General features: G+C 50.7%; 1 protein-coding gene across 3 annotated transcripts in view; it reads left to right on the plus strand.

Moving 5' to 3' along the window:
• The first annotated feature begins 915 nt into the window (after positions 1-915).
• Galnt10 (polypeptide N-acetylgalactosaminyltransferase 10) overlaps positions 916-15,865 on the plus strand; it is a 229,412-nt gene continuing 214,462 nt past the window's right edge. For all 3 annotated transcript variants that reach the window (XR_007109090.1, XM_047555527.1, XM_047555528.1), the window contains exon 1: positions 916-1,193. Coding sequence is in view for 2 of the 3 variants with exons in the window: in XM_047555527.1 (XP_047411483.1) it covers positions 1,035-1,193 (159 nt within the window). In the remaining variant the exon portion in view is untranslated. The remainder of the gene's footprint in view (positions 1,194-15,865) is intronic.

Raw genomic sequence — 15,865 nt, forward strand, 5'->3', positions numbered from 1 at the left:
ACAGTGTCTGCAACACAGGTGGCTCTCGCTGATGGCTCGCTGAGTGGCTGAATGGAATCAGAAACCCACAAGAGGTTTTAGGAAAGGGCTCCGTGCGCCGAGCGTCCAGAAGCACACGTGGGACTGGAAGCCATTCCAACTCCACAGGGATTGAACTTGCTTGAGAAAAGGTCCTGCAGAGTCTCTCCGGTCACCTCCCCGCCGGTTTTCAGCGACAACAGACAGGTGGTGGGCGGACATATCATTCCACAGTTTACAGAGGGAGTTTACACTTAACGTCAGGGCCCACCCGTGGAAGGATGCTCATGCATAGCTATGGCCCCATTTCAGCACCGAAAGCACTGAGTCTGCCGAATCTAAGTAGGTCTGCTTGTTCTCGGGACCGAGCCCGGGCGAGTGGGAAGGCACAGCCCCGAAGACTGCAGATGCTGAGCCTCCGGGGCTCCAGCACAATTTGCACGTCCATCCCCAAACTCTCGGCTGCAATCCGCCACAGCGGATGTCAAGGCGGGCACTGGGGTCCCGGGCGACCCCCAGCCCGGGGACACGCATCCCGCCCACCAGCACCCAGCCCGCACCACTTAGCGCCCAACTCCCCAACTCCGGGACTTTCGCAAAGCTCCCGCGGGCGGGGGAGCGCCGAGGAGCGGGACGCACCATCGCGGCCCGAGAGGGGGAAGCGGTGCGGCGCCGGCCCCCACCGAGCCGGGGCGGACTGGACCGCAGGCGAGAAGGCCGAGGTCCGCGGCGCGAGGCTCTCGGCAGCGGATCGGGGACAGGGCGGCGCGCGGCGCGGGGCTCGGCGGGGCGCGAGGGCGGCGTCGGCAGTGACGATCCCCCCGCGGCGGCGGCACGGTGGCGGCGGCCGGCTCCCCGGCCGGCGAGCGGCGGAAGTGCCGCGGAGTTGGAGCGGGGCCGGCGCCGCGACCGCGTCTGCTCGCCGAGCTGCTGCCGCCGCCGGGCGGACGGGCGGACGCGCGGAGCTGGGGGCGGCGCGGCGGGCCGACGGGTCGCGGCGGGGCTGACCGGCCCCGATGAGGCGGAAGGAGAAGCGGCTCCTGCAGGCGGTGGCGCTGGTGCTGGCGGCCCTGGTCCTCCTGCCCAACGTGGGGCTCTGGGCTCTGTACCGCGAACGGCAGCCCGACGGCACCCCCAGGGGTTCTGGGGCAGCGGTGGCCCCGGCGGCAGGACAGGTAAGTGCCACGGTGGCCATGGAATTGGGAACACCTTCCCCCGAATTCACTTCTAGCCTGCGGTTCCTTCCTCCACCTTCCCCTGCCTGTCTCCTCCAAGACTCTACTCTTCCCATTTCTCGGACTGGGAAATTTGAGGCTCCGGGGACAGAGACTTGCCCAAGGTCTTACTACACTCAGAGCCAGAGTCAGAACTAGAACCCAAGACGCTTGGTACTTAGTCCGGGCTCAGTTTGTTACATTTTCCTCTCCTTTCTGTCGCTGTTGCTATTCCTTGACCTCTTCCAGCATTCTCTCTCTTGGAAGATCCTACCAGCATCCCTGTTTTATCGCAGTGATTCCTTCGGCAGATGAGAATGAATTGCTGGTCCTTCTATAAGATGTCCAAATCTATTCTCACTTCCCCCCACCGCCACCTGCTGATCCTGGTGTTTCTACTCAGATCCATCCCTTCCTGTTGTGCCATCTGCACAGGGACACCTGGGCCTCCTGACTGTCCTCATTTGTTTGTCCCCCTCTCAGCCTATTAATTTCTCAGGTCCTGCACATTTCTTGGGGATGCAAAAATCATGCTCCCTGGAGGTGGGGGTAAGTTCCTGGTCTTTAAGGAACTTGCCAACTTTGACCCTCCGGGAGTCCAGAAGGTGGATGCTGTGAGGTAGGGACTACTGACGCCCAGTGCCCTGAGATTAGATCTCCAGATGCTGTCCATGTCTCTTCCGAACTGATTAGATGCGTGTTAGTTGCAGCCAAAACAGGGATCTTAATTTCTGCTTCTTTTGAACTCACCCATGTACATTCCTATGTGTTTGTGTGTGTGCATGTGCGTGTGTATGTGTGTGTGTCTGTGTGCTGTGTGCATGAGTACATACATTTAGACTAGCAGCTTCCTGATAGAGAAGCTCTGTCACATCACTCCAAACCGACCAGCTCTTGGCAAGCATATTCATGCTTGAACTATTTCATACAGTGGGACTTTTCAGATTTCCTTATGGAATTTCTCTGGTCCCACGGGAAGTGGTAAGCTGTGCATCAGGGTCAGTCTTTACTGATTGTTGGCTGCCCTCCAGGGAAGAGGATGACTTTTTGAGGTTGATGGTTTTCCTTTCTCTTCCCAGTATCAGGCTGCTTTCTGGGCATTCTGGCATCTTGAGCACAGAGGGTTCTTTGCTGCAGGGCTGATCAACTTAAGCTCAGCCTGTCACTCTGGTGATTGTTGCAAGCCATCCCAGAGGGTCTGCTTAATTTTTCTGGTAGATATTACTGTTTAGAGACTAAGGACCCAATTCTTTTCCTAGAACCTGATTCAAGCCCTGTCTGACATTCTCCCTTGAATTCTGCATCTATGAGTTTTTCTTTCATGAAATCTCTTTCCTCTGTCCCTACCTGTACCAGCATCAAGGTCAGAAGACCAAGGTTCTAGCCTCAGCTCTACCATTAACTTGTTGTGTGTGTCCTAGGTCACCTCCAGTCTCCCTCTCTGAGCCTTACCTTCTCCATCTGTAAAATGTGATGGTTGGGCCAGTACCAGCATTCTGTGATACTGTCAATGAATCAGTGAGGCACGCAGTGGGTAGCTTTTCTCTTTTCCTCAGATAGGAGCCCCTTGTAGCATTCCTCACTTCTGGAGGCTCCATACTGGACGGAGGTCTAGGCCAAGGGGGAGTGTCCCGGGAGAGTGCAAACTCTCCTTTGGAATGGGCTGGAGCCACTTCTAAAATAGGTCTTGACATTCTGTCACGGCCTGGAGAAAGCCCTTGTATTTCATTTGCTGTAGATGCCAGAGTTGTCCCGATTTTCATTTTCTACACACCCAGATGTGTAGAGAGAAGGTCAAGGTTAACTGCCAGTTTGGCCTGAGCTTTCAAAGTAAATTACTCACTTGTGCAAGAGGCTATTGATGGAGTAAGGCAACCTTTTGGGCAGAGGCAGAGGGGAGCCACAGCTGGGTGCTGCCGGAGCCCCTAACTGAAAACAGCAGACAGGCTCATCTGGGCAGATCCAGGACTTGTGCACTTCTTTTTCCCTGGTCTGGCATGAAGAGGGGGAGGAAGAAGTGGTGAAGGGGTTTGTTAGGTGTGGGAGGGGCTTGCCAACCAATTGTCCTTGCTTTAAAGACCATTTCTTTGCTTCCAGCAAGCAGCAGAAGGGAGCTGTTTGCCCAGTCCTAAGTTCTCTAGGTGCTACAGGACTCAGCATTCATCTGCTGCCTTTCTGGAACACCCTGCCAAATTTCCACACAGCCCTTTTGTTTCATTCTCCCGCAGATGCAGAGCTCTGGGCTTGGCCCCCAGGCCCTTGTTTGAATGTCAGCTGGCCTTGAGGGAAGAAGCTGACTTCTCCCAGCGGTGCTGTTCCTGCCCTCATCCCAGTGTCCTGGAACATGCACGTAACACATTCGGCTGCTGCTGGGAAATCTGGCATCTTGAGCACAGAGCTTTTTGGACAGGGCTGACCCGTTCTGAGATCAGGCTGTCACCCTTTGATTGTCGAGAACCTTTCCAGAACACCTCGTTGATCTTTCTGATCCAAACAGCTGCAGAGAGTCTGGAGGGAAGTCTTGACAGGATTTTCCCCAAATGAAAAATCGGTTCCTTGTGGGTTTGAGGGAAGTTTCTTTGAGGGTAACATATCCACTGTTTGAGCAGTCCTCCAACTTCACCACTGACTTGAAGAATTGTTTCAAATTAAGAGCATTTGTCATCTGCTAGAATGTAAGTCTACGTAATTGCCACACTAGCTCATCCTGGGTGTCCCTCTGGAGGTGGGTAGGGCATCTGATATGTAGGGACACATAGTGCGTCTAGGATTTCAGCACTCCTCTGGTCAAACAGTTGGTTTTTTGGAAAGCTACAAAGCCAAGCAAGAAAAGCCAATCTTGAAACCATCTTTCTTTTAATTTGGGGGTCCTTCTCCTTCCTGGCCCTATTCTGCCTGACATCTTGGTTTAATTCTAGAGTCTGTTTCATATTCCAGGCTGGGAAACTGATTATTAAAAACCCGTGTTAGGAAATTTGATGCAGTCCCTCCCCTCTTTTGAGCCTTAATCCCTGGTGAGAAATGACTTCATTGGGTAACAGCGTCTGCAGAATAGAGACTGGTGGGATAATGGAATACCAATAACTTTAATTTTCAAGTATCAGGAGTTTTTCTCACTGTGTCAGAGCTGAACTTTATTCTTAGAACATCCAGAAATCAATACTTTCTCCCCCTGGTTTTTTTTTTTTTTTTTTTTTCCCAGTCTTTCTGGTAGCAGAACCATGCCCATCAGAAAGTTAAGTACCATGAAAATGTAACCTGGAATGATTTCTTTAATTTTCCACAGAGGGGCCGGTGTCCTCTAGGTTGCTAATCACTTCTCTGTCTGCTTGCCCAGGTGAAATTTGATGCCACTAGGGAAGGTCTGTTGATTTACCAGAGCAAATCTACCTCCCTGCATTCTTCTCCTGGGCTTACTGCCTCCCAAGGAGTCTGCTGAGGCAGGCCTGGGAAGAGAGGCCTGGTTTCTAGTCCCCTCTACTGCCCTAAACTCACTGTGTGACCTCTGGAAAGTGGTTTAATCTCTCTGGGCCTTGGATTCCTTATTTGTGAAGTTAGTTTAGACTCTGAACAGGGAAAGGCAAATGTGTATGTATCATAAGGGTGATTCTCCTTCCATGGCTAGGGCAGATATTACTAATCAGTCTTTCTTCCCAGGAAACCCAGACTTGGCCTCAGACTGTTTCTTAACATTGTCACTTAAGTGGAGTTAATGACATTGAAATTATTTGTGATGTAAGGAACAAGTAGTTTGTTAAGGTTTTTCTAATTTTAACAACCTGGGGTTCTGTGAGTTCGGAAGTGATGAGGCCTCAACTTAAGGGTTTGTTCACATTCTGATGCCTTCTCTCAGGTTGTCTTCCAAAGATGTTCAGCCTTTAATTTGTTGGCTCCAATGACATGATAACAGATAAAGGAATCAGAACAGAAAAAGCAAAGGCCCATTTAAAAGATAACCATCTAGCCTGCTAATTGTACCTTGTCTGTAGTCAGCTCTTTACCAAATGGCGCCAAGGTCTCAAACACCTCCAGGCACACTTGGCAATTTGAAGCATTTCCCATGGCAGCTAAATGCTTCTGATGGTGTGTGCAGTAGTTTCTGTATTTTGCGTGTATCTGACCCTCTGCAGCTCATGAATGTGTTAGAGCAAGTAAAGGAAGGACTTGTGTAAGAGTCTTGCTTCTCCTGAGCCCATGGAGTGGGGAAAGGAGGTAGCCCACATGTCTGAGCTCCTGTGGGCCAGAGGCGCATCCTGGCTTGGCTTTGTCCCCTGGAAGTGAACTCTTCTGGCACATAGCATGAGGTCTTGCCCTTGGAGGACAGTCAGGATGTGTTTGCTGGACAATTGAAACGTGTTAGAGCAGGCATAGGGCTTCAGAGGTCATTAGTACAACCCCTCATTTTGTGTGTATGAAAACTAAGGTCAGAAGAAGGGGAATCACGTAAACAAGTTCCCACAGGGAGGATGCCCCCCAGGACACAGTGCTCCAAGTTCTTGCCGGAGCTCCCCATGAAGATTTTTTTCCCTCCCCATACCAATGTTTGATCCTTTTCTATCCTTATTTCCCTCATGAGCCAAGATGATCATGCCAAGTTTTGAAGGCCAGTACTTAATGAGACCAATTATCTGCTGGAACTTACCTGGCTTTTTTTGCAGGTCCACTTTTGTAAAGTTTCTTCCCAATGTTTTATACTTTAAAGTAAGTAAAATGGCTTAAACTTTAAGGTGGTGCAGGGATCCAGCAGGGGAATAGAGGAATTAAAAGTGTGCGTGGCACATGGTGCTCTTTCTGCTATTGATGGCAGACAGCTAACTGAGCCTAAGAGCCAGCCCAGATTCTGTATCAGTTGCAAGTAAGAATGAATTAAGCAGGCTGACTGAAGTGAGTTTGGGAATAGATGGGTCCTGGGACTGCCGTGGAGTTCAGGTACAGTGCGATCTTATGGTATTATTAGGACTCAGCTCTTTTCCTCTCATGTCCCTTGATTCTGACTTTCTCTCTTTGTTAGCTTTGTCTGAGCCCCCATGGTAGCAAAATGTGATTCCAACCTTAATTCCATACTTAGATCCTAGAGGACAGAGTCTGTCTCCTCTGGTAGCTTCTACAGAAGAGAGAAAAAAAATGTCTTTCCTGTAAACTCCAGCAAGGCCAGTTTGGATCTAGTGTGCTTAGAACCACTCCCATCCACCTGTCCGGAGGAAGAGTCAAGTTTTCTCCTTCAGGTGGAGTGGGGTGGCCACCCAGATTGTAGAGAGAGCAGCTCCCTAGAGGAGACTCTGGGGGCTCTGTGGGGAGGAGGAGGAAGATGTCTCCAGAAGAGGCAGTGGGTGTCCACTCTGGAGTCCTGCAGACACGGCATCCTAGGCAGTGGTCACTCCCTAGAGATCAGACTTGGTAACAGAAAACCACTCTGGCCTCATTGTTGATCCCTGAACCTGCTCTGCCACCCTTGGGCTGAGATGCCTGCTATCTGGGCCCATGTGCTGGAGCTTGCCAACACACCGTGGAGGGTGGCAGGTGATCTTAGTGGTTCCGCCGCTGCCTGCCTTTCCCCACGCCGATGTCCCAAGAACTGCCTTCCCCATATACACAAAAAGACAATTCATTGAAAATTTCTCTCAAGCTAAAAAAAGAACTTCTGTCTCTTCAGCTTTGACTTTTTTCTGCTTGGCCCTCTTAACTGGAGGAGGTGGAGTGTTCATGCTGTGGAAGCCAGAGGAAGCTAAACAATTCCGCTGGCTGCGGTGGGTGGGTGTGTGTTTACGTGTGTGTCGCCTTCTCTCCATGTGTCTCTCTCCTCTCTCTTATCTTTCCATGGTTCCTGTTTGCTGCCCTCTGCTGAGTGCAGATAGGAGAGGGAAGGGGAAAAAGCAGACCCACCTTTTCTCCCTTTAGGTTCTGAGAGAATTCTGAGCCCCCAGGGCTGACTTTCCTTCAGCCTTCCTGGTGAGGGAAGCCCCAGCATAAAATGATGTGAATACACAGAATGATGTGGCTGTGGCTGGTGGGAGGGAGGATGTCAGTGGTAGTAATAGCGATTCCTATTTATTCAGCACTTATGCTATGAAGCCTGTGACTCTCCCAGCTCGTTGAAGACCCATAGTTAAAACAGGTAGGGAAAAATGAGGGAGCGACACTCACAGAGATGTAGGTGGTTGATACTCAGCCTGTGGTGTGGGGCTGGCTTTGCACCTGCGGGCCTCAGACTCAGCACAAGTCCTTAATCACTCTGTTCCTCCATATCTCAGTAGGACAAGGGACCTGTCCCTCACACCTTCCCCTCCACCCACTCCTCAAGATGGCTACGGTAGCTCGGATGTCTGAGCAGAGGACAGAGGCTGTTGCCCTAAACTGACCCTCTTCAGTGGTGTGAGTCACTTTGCTCCACGCCTCCTGGGGTCCCACGGGCAAAGTGACTCACCCCCCCTGCTCGTTTGAGTGTATAGGGCTTAGCTTTGGAGCTACACTGCCTGATTACTGGGCATGTCACTTGACCTCTGTGTCTGAAGTTCTCTGTCTGTAAAATGGGACCGATCTTAACTCTTTGGGGAGTTTCTTGTGAGGGTAAACAAGTCACTGCGGGTGAAACCCAGAGTGTAACACTGGGTACAGAACAAGAACTCCGCAAGTGTGACTGCAATGCTGCTGCCTCTGGCTTACAGGGAGGGCTTGACTTCCCTGGGGCTGGGACAGGGAGGGTTACATACAGTGTTTGGAAGGCGAGCTCTCTGAGGTTAGCGGTTGGCCAGGCTTGGGGTTCAGAAGCAGAGAGAGCGAGGCGGGTGCTTCGCAGATAGGGAGAAGACCATGCATGCAGAGGTCTTTTTCTACCCTGCTCCCTGATTCTTTGGTACCTGAAGCAGCTGTTAGGGGCACCTTCCACTTCCTGCCCTGGGAGAGGACCCTGAACCTCAGCCTCCCTCTAGATTCAGCTCATAACCTGCCGCCTCCAGGAAGTCCCTCACTGTACCTCCAGGAGTCACTTGGTGGTCTTAGTTCTTCCGAGCCTCGGTTTTCTCATTTGCCTACGTAGATCAGAGACCCTTCCAGGAAGACCCTAATGCCCTTCCTCCCTGCTGCCTTCCCCTAGCCCTACTGCGTCCCTGCAGGCCAGCCTGGGTAACTGCTCTCTTGGTGGCCCAAAGCCCTTCATATAAATCTGCATGCAGCATACTAATTATTTTCAACCTTTGCTTCCTGGAGACAGGAACTAACCTCTACCTTGGTCACTCTTGTTTGCCCAGCGTATTTGCTGAAGGTCTGAGAGAGGGAGGAAGTGTGTGATATGGCTTGTACTGAATAACTGCTGGCAGAGGGCAAGAAGCTTCCCCTTGAGGACTGGTTCTTCTTGAGCTTCGGGGTACTTCAGAATCCTCAGGGAGCCTGTTAAGGATGGAGAATCCAGAGCCCACATCCAAGAAGCATGATCGGGCTGGCCTGGATCACATACTTAACAAATTCTGTTGAGGATCCAACAGAGAATGCTCTTCTTTCCCCCCACACCCCAGGAGACAGACCTCTTGTTCCCCAGGGGCTCACTCCATTCTCCCCAGGAGGCTGTGGGAGTGCTGCCTCTGAGCCTCCATTGTTGGGGAGTACCTTTATCTGCAGCTTCCTTTGTTGCCAGTCAGCACCTGCTGGGGAGCTCAGTGGTGCCTATTAGTAGTGGCACGTATTAGATGCCAGCAGATCAGACTCGGAGTCTGCCATCCAGTCTGGGCGGTGCTCTTTGGAATCCCTCTGCTGTGGGCTGTATGAACTGGCTGGGACTCAAGAGCTCAGTTTTCTTCTGATGCCCTTCTGGGGCAGTGGCTGGCAGGGTTGGGGGTGTGGGTCTGCTTTCCTGCCAAGGGGGCAAGCGTGAGGCACCTGTTAGCATGTGAGGGGCTGGGTAAGAGCCTCCTGGGAAGGGGTAGCATTATAGAGACCCTGTGAACCTCTCCCCAGAGCAGGCGAGAGCAGAGGGGAGAGCATGGAATCGGGACCCAGGCCCAGCTCTGCCAGTTGCTAGCTCTGTGCCAGGACTCTGGGGCTTCAGGTTCCTTCCGCTAAAATGAGCACTGTTTTCACTACTTCCTAGTGTCCTGGTGATTAAATTAAAATAAAAGTGAGATGAAAGAGTGTGAAGAGATGAAGTGGCACATCCAGGGCCACACAGCTAGGAAGTGATGGGAACAACTCCAGCCCGGCCGAGATGCTTCCCTCTGCCGCTCCCACCAGCTGCCCACTGTCCCATCTCAAGATGAGATCCCCAGATCATTTGATCTCATGAGGCCGCGAGTCAGCCCCCTTCCCTGGGACGAGGTCATCGCTAAGGACCCTGTGAGCCTGGGTCTCAGCTCTGTTATTGGCTCTGGAAAGCTCTGCTTCAGTTGAACGCCCGGGCAGCAGTGCCAGGGCAGGGCGTACAGCTGGTACCACGTGCCGCCTGCGAGCCACACGCGGGCAGTCTCCCAAGAGCCCAGTTCAGCAGGGTTGTGTGTGTGGGTCTCCCCTGTGAGTCACAAATGTCAGCCTCTTCTGAGAGCCAGCTGCTGAGCACTGGGAACTGCATGACTTCTGGAGGAAGGGGTATTAAAGGGAACAGGTTCGAAAGCTGGCAGGGTGTGTGTGAAAATGGCTTTCTGCTGCTGAAGCACATTGTATGTTCTCAACTGAAAACTGTTATTTTTTGCATGTTTCCTCCTGAGTATTGATCAGAGTCAGCTGCTGACAGTTAAAATGTGTATGTGTGTCTGTGTCTATTTGTGAAATAACTGGTTTCTAAATTTGGCACCCAACTTTAGCAAAAAGTTAATGATTCTGTTCTTAGAGCACCAGGGTCTGTGGTTTGGATTCCCGGTTATTTTACTGGGAATAAGCCTTCTGGTTGTTTTATTGTTTAGCTTTTGTTTTGTTTGAAGAGCTTCTTTTGTTTATTTGGCCTTTACATTAAAAAGAAAAAAAGAAACCTTACATGGATATTTTAACAGAGGTTGCACACTTCAGATGTATCCCAGAGATGCTTCTTGGGTTGTTCACCCAGTGTTGGCCCATAGATGATTGGATGTCTTTATTTTTGCCAGTACCCAAACATTGGAATATTTCATATTTTTAGGAAACAAAATTCTAATTTGGGGTTGGGGGAGCCAAAATAAAAAAGTCCGACAGCTGGACCCAGGTTCCACTATCATAAAAAATTTGCTGAATCTGGGAAGCAGCTGCCTGCTCTAGACTGGCCCAGCTCTCCAGTTGGCCAGAACCCCTGCTACCCTGTGGTCTCAAACCTGGATGTTCCCCCGCTTTCGCATAACCAGGCTGGCCTCGGGAGACTTGAGTGTGGAGCCCTGCTTCACAGTCTGCGAGCTCCTTGTTGGTTCTCTTTGTCTCCTAATGGAGGTGAGGCAGGGCCTGTGGTCTCCACTCTAGATTTGGAGACTGAAGTTCAAAGTGACACAACTAGTCACAGAACCAGTATGTTGTTGGAGACTGAAGTTCAAAGTGACACAACTAGTCACAGAACCAGTATGTTGAGATTAAGCCCTCTCTCTCTAAGACTAATGGACTTTTCAGAAAGAAAGTAAAGATTGCTTGGAAATATAAAATATATTATCTTTGGGCTCTTGAACTCCTTCACTCAAGTTTATATTCAGATGGTTCCTGCTCTGTTGTGGTCCAAGAAACCATTTATTTGCTTCTGTCTCTAGGCTTCTGGTTTTTTTTTTTTTTTTTTTTTTGGTGTGGTGTTGGGGATTGAATGCAGAGGTGCTCTACCACTAAGCTGCATCCCCAGTATTTTTTTTTTTTTTTCTTTTAATTTTGAGGCAGGGTCTCACTAAATTGCTGAGGTTGGCATCAAACTTGTGATCCTCCTGTCTCAGCCTCCCGGGTTTCTGGAATCATAGGTGTGTACCATGGTGCCTTCCTTAGGCATTTGAATTTAAGGTCCACCCTCAGTAATAAAGCTTGTTCCAGTGGTGCCTGGGGCCGCTGTAGATTTATGGGGAATGATTGGATACAGATGCTACTTTGTTTTCTTCCTTGTGCATGCCAGTAATTGGAAGAATGTTAGGATCCTGCAAAGTAAGGGTAAAGACAGCTTTCCCAGCAGAAATCGCTCATGCTATGTTCCTTCGTCTGAGCAAACCTCAGGCATCCAGGACATTTCTGGAAAAGAGCTCCCATGTGAGGCAGTTCAGGTGAATGCGGTCATTCATGTCTCTGGGTATAGGACCTTTAGCCAGGGCGTGGTAGCTGCAGCTCTAGCCAATATCCAGGAACCTTTACTGAGAGGTCTCGGGGGTCTTTGCCCTGCAGTGGGCATGGGGTATGAGGCACAGCTGTGTATGGCAGCCAGTCCTGGGCTTTGGGTTGGCTCCAGAGCAGCAACTGCAGAGATCACTTATTTATTGAGCTCTTACTACATGCCATATACTGTGCCCTCTCATTTCATCCGGCGACCCCAGGAGATGAGTGCTCTGACTGTTGTCATTTTTCAGTGGAAAGCTAAGGCTCAGAAAACTCAAGTAACTTCCCAGGCCTGTGCAAGAAACAAGTATTGGAACTCCCACTCAGATTTCTGACTCTCAGACATGCGCTCTTAGCCACCATGTTTGGTTGACTCCTGAGGCCAAGTCGTTTAACCTCTCTTGGCCTCTGTTTCCTGGCCTCCAAGGTGGGATTATTCCTTCCTGGCCTGTGAGGACTTTTCTGACCCATAACTCTTCTGCCGTCCCACCATGAAGCAGTTGCCAGATCCTATGGCATGAGGTGAGTAGTCTTCCCACTGGGTGGGCCCTTCTGCTTGTGGGACAGAGTGCCCCAGTAGAGTCACCCTGTGGGTTTGGGGTATGCTTCCCTGCTCCCTCCTTCCCCAGCCTGGATCCTGCTGCTCTCCACTCTGCCTGGCAGCAGAAGAGGCAGCTGAGGGCTCCCTCTGCCAAAGTCCTGCCAGGGAACAACGGGGCGCTTTAAGAAGGCTGCCAGGTGCCAAATCAGAGATGTTAAAGGGGCATTTGATTGGTTTTCACCCTAATTGTCAGGCTTTGCTCTTTTTTTCTCTACAGTAGTTAAAGGGCACAAAAGCTCTGGTGTGGATTTCCTCCCTCCATAGCTTGTGTGGCTTCTCTTTGCCTTTCGGGTGTGAGTTTGCCTCTACACCTCTCCTGTTCTGGGCCCTCCCCTCTCCCTGTGTGTTTCTCTGCCTCTCCTTCACCTCCCCCCACCCCACTTGTTTCTGTGCTGTGTGTGTCTGTCTCAGCAAATAAAATGAAAGATGTGACCGCAGAAGCCACAGGCCTAACCACCCCCACGGTTTCAAGGGATTATACCTTTCATCTTGTCCAGCCTCTCTTAATCTGATCCTGCCAAATGGGCAGTCATCTTTGACTCGAACACCCACAGTGATGGGGAACTCACTCCCTTTAACTCACCTAGGTCCTAGGTAATCTACCATGTCTCAGGGTGACTTAAGTCTCAGGGTGACCTAAGTACCCTCTACTCAGATTTTCTCTCTCTTCTCAAATCTTTCCTTTCCCAGAAAGCCCTCCCTGATCTTTCCAGTCAGGATTAATCTCTGTCTCTTGGAATTGTTTATAGAACTTAATTTGTACCACTGTAATGGCACGGGTGCCGTGGTGCTGTGCCTTGCCCTCTTCCCCAGGCAGAGGCAAGTACTTGAAGGAGCCCTCTCAGCAGGACAGCCCTGTAGGTGAGGCTTCAGTGGAAGCAGGGGACCCTAGGGAGCTACTATGTGAGCTTAAGCTTCCCCCTAGCTCTAAAACTTCCATTCTTAAACTTGGCTAGTGTGTTTTATGTGCTCTTTTCATCCAGAGAATAATCTAGGCTCTGTGGACAATATGGTCTCTACTGCAGAAACCCAACTCTGCTATTGTGGAGTAATGTGGCCATAAACAGGTGGATGAAGGTACTGTGTTCCAGTAAAACTTTATTTGCAAAAACACGCAGCAGGCTGGATTGGGCAGACTGGTTGCTTGTCAATGCCTGCTCTGGTCTCTTCCTAATGGAAGAGCCTGAACCTTAGATGGGAGCTGCCTGAGGTTCTTGCGTGACCTTGGGCAGTGCCCTTACCCACAGTGCCTCTGTTTTCTCATGTGCAACTTGTGTTGGTTGGGAGATGAGTTCCAGTGGTCCTGCCAGTTCTTGGCACTCGGTGAACTACTGAGTTCTCCACTGGGTCTGGCGTATCTGACTCCATGGTCCCTCTGGCCTGTGGTATCTCACCTGGATTCCCTCCCCAGCCTCAGGGCTCTTCTCCCCACTTCCTCCATGAAATCACAGTCCATTCTTCATGCACAGCCAGAGAGTGCATTTACAAGTGTCAATCAGAGGTTCCTGTCCCTTCTCTGAAGCTCTTCAGTGGCTGGCCACTGCTGTGATGACAGTACCTACCGTTCAAACTCCTGCCGTGTCTGGCGCCCGCTTCCTCTCGACTCATTCTGTTCCCTTCTCCTGCTCCTTCTTCACATCCAGTTCTTACACATCACGTGTGCTCTTCCCTTGGGACTTTTGCACACAGTCCTGCCTGGAGTGTTCTCCCTGAAGGTTGTTACATGACTGGTTCCCCATCACTTTGAGGCCTCAGCTCCAGTCTCACCGTCTCAGGGAGGCCTTCCTTGAACCCGTATGCTAAATACATCTTCTCCAGTCACCCTGCAACACGACCAGCTGTGAATTGTACATGCAGCAACTTGGCAGGGTCTGGAATTACACTGCATATTTACTTACCTGTTTATTTCTTTGCTTCAATAGATACTAAAGGCTCAGGGGGACGTCATCTGTCTTATTACTATGGTATCCACAGTGCTGGCACATAGTAGGTGTCAGTGTATGTTGAATGAATGGATGAACCAATGCCTGTGTACCTGAGGACCCACCCGGGTAGGACTTCTTGCTGTCCTATATTCTCTTCTTGGTGCTGGAATAAGTTGCACCCTCTCACTCTCAGGGGGCCCTGTTCTCATAGCATGGGGAGAAAATTCTCCCCTGTTGAGATCAAGAGGGCCTCTGGCCAAAGGACATTGGCCAGAGCTTCAGCCCCTGTCCTCAGCCCACAGGGATCCATTGGTGGTATCTCTGAATGAGGATCCATTGAGTTCTCTCCTTTCAGACAGTCTTTAGCATATGAAGCAAATAACTTTACTGGGATTGTACTTTTTCCCTTGGTTCTTGGGAATGTAGGCCCCTGCTTGCTTCTTTTTGGGGAGGTGCTTGCTGGAGGCGAAGCCCGAGTGGCCCTTCAGTCAGGAGAGGTCTTTTTTTTTTTTTTTTTTTTTTTTTGCGGTACTGGGGATCGAACTCAGGGCCTTGTGCTTGTGAGGCCAGCACTCTACCAGCTGAGCTATCTCCCCAGCCCAGGAGAGGTCTTAAACCCAGCCTCACACGTGCTAGGCAAGCGCTCTACCCCTGAGCTGTTTCCCGCCCGGGAGAGGTGGCCTAGGGAGAAGACTGCTGGCTAGGGCGCCAGTCGTCCCCAGCACCAAGCTCCCATCAGGTGGATACATGGATTTTTATGGGTTGAATCATGTCCCCAAAGAAGACATGTTAAAGTCCTAAGCCTGGGTCCTTCAGAATGTGGCCTTATTTGGAAATAGGGTGGTTATAATTGTAACTAGTTTAGATGAAGTCACGCTGGAGTGATGTGTGCCCTTAATCCTGTATGATTGATTGGGGTCCTTATAAGAAGAGAAGAGGCACCAAGAGGGAAAGCGACCCTGTCAGACAGAGGTGGAGATTGGAGGCGTGCTAATGTAAGCCTCGGAACGCTGGGGGCAGCCAGAGGCAGAGGTAATTGTCTTAGTCTCTTCTGGCTACTTCCTTTTTAACTCATGGGAACCATCCTTTCTTTCTATGGAGGATCAGCATATCACTGTGCATAGGTATTCAAAGCCACGCTCCTGATTAACAGATCAACTTCTGCTTTTCTTTATTTAAACTCCTTCATTAGTCTTGAATGCCGGTGGAATAAACACACTGCCTTTTACTTTACTGCATGGTCTCTCATTTTGTTCTGAGTTCCAGCTACACTCATTTCAACAAATTATTTTTGTTCTGGGTCCCAGTTAAATTGATATGGGGGACTGCTGTGTGGTAGATACAAAAAACAGCCAGTGTCCTTGGAACTCTGATTTTTAAAGGGGCCACAGGCAGCTTCACAGTGGTGTAGCACACAGGCCGAGCACAGAGTGGTCAGCAGTGCGGGAGGGACCAACAAGTGTGTGGGGCACCAAAAGAGGTCACAGATCGTGCGCACGGTTGAGGTCAGAAAGGACCTCTGCAAAGTGGTGATTTTTAAGGTGATCCTGAGGACGGTTAGGACTTCAGCACTGTGTACGCGGTAGGATGTGGGCCTCTAAGGTGGCAGCAGGTGGGGGAACTTATTCCCATGATAGTGGGTTAGCCAGAGCCACTGAACTCAGGTGTCTGCCAGAGAGGAGCTGGAGAGGTGGGTGAGGGTTGATTGCTGGGCTGGGGAGGCTGAATTTTGGGAGGCAGGGAAGGGAGGAAGGGTTTTGAGTAGAGGATGGCTTGGTAAGAGGTATGCCTCGGAAGGGGAACCATGGCAATGCAGGAGGCACTGGAGGCAGGGAGACCAGTTTGGAGGCTACTGAGGTGGAAGGAGTATAAATCCA

The sequence above is a fragment of the Sciurus carolinensis genome, chromosome 6, assembly GCF_902686445.1.
Source record: "Sciurus carolinensis chromosome 6, mSciCar1.2, whole genome shotgun sequence".
NCBI lineage: Eukaryota > Metazoa > Chordata > Mammalia > Rodentia > Sciuridae > Sciurus > Sciurus carolinensis.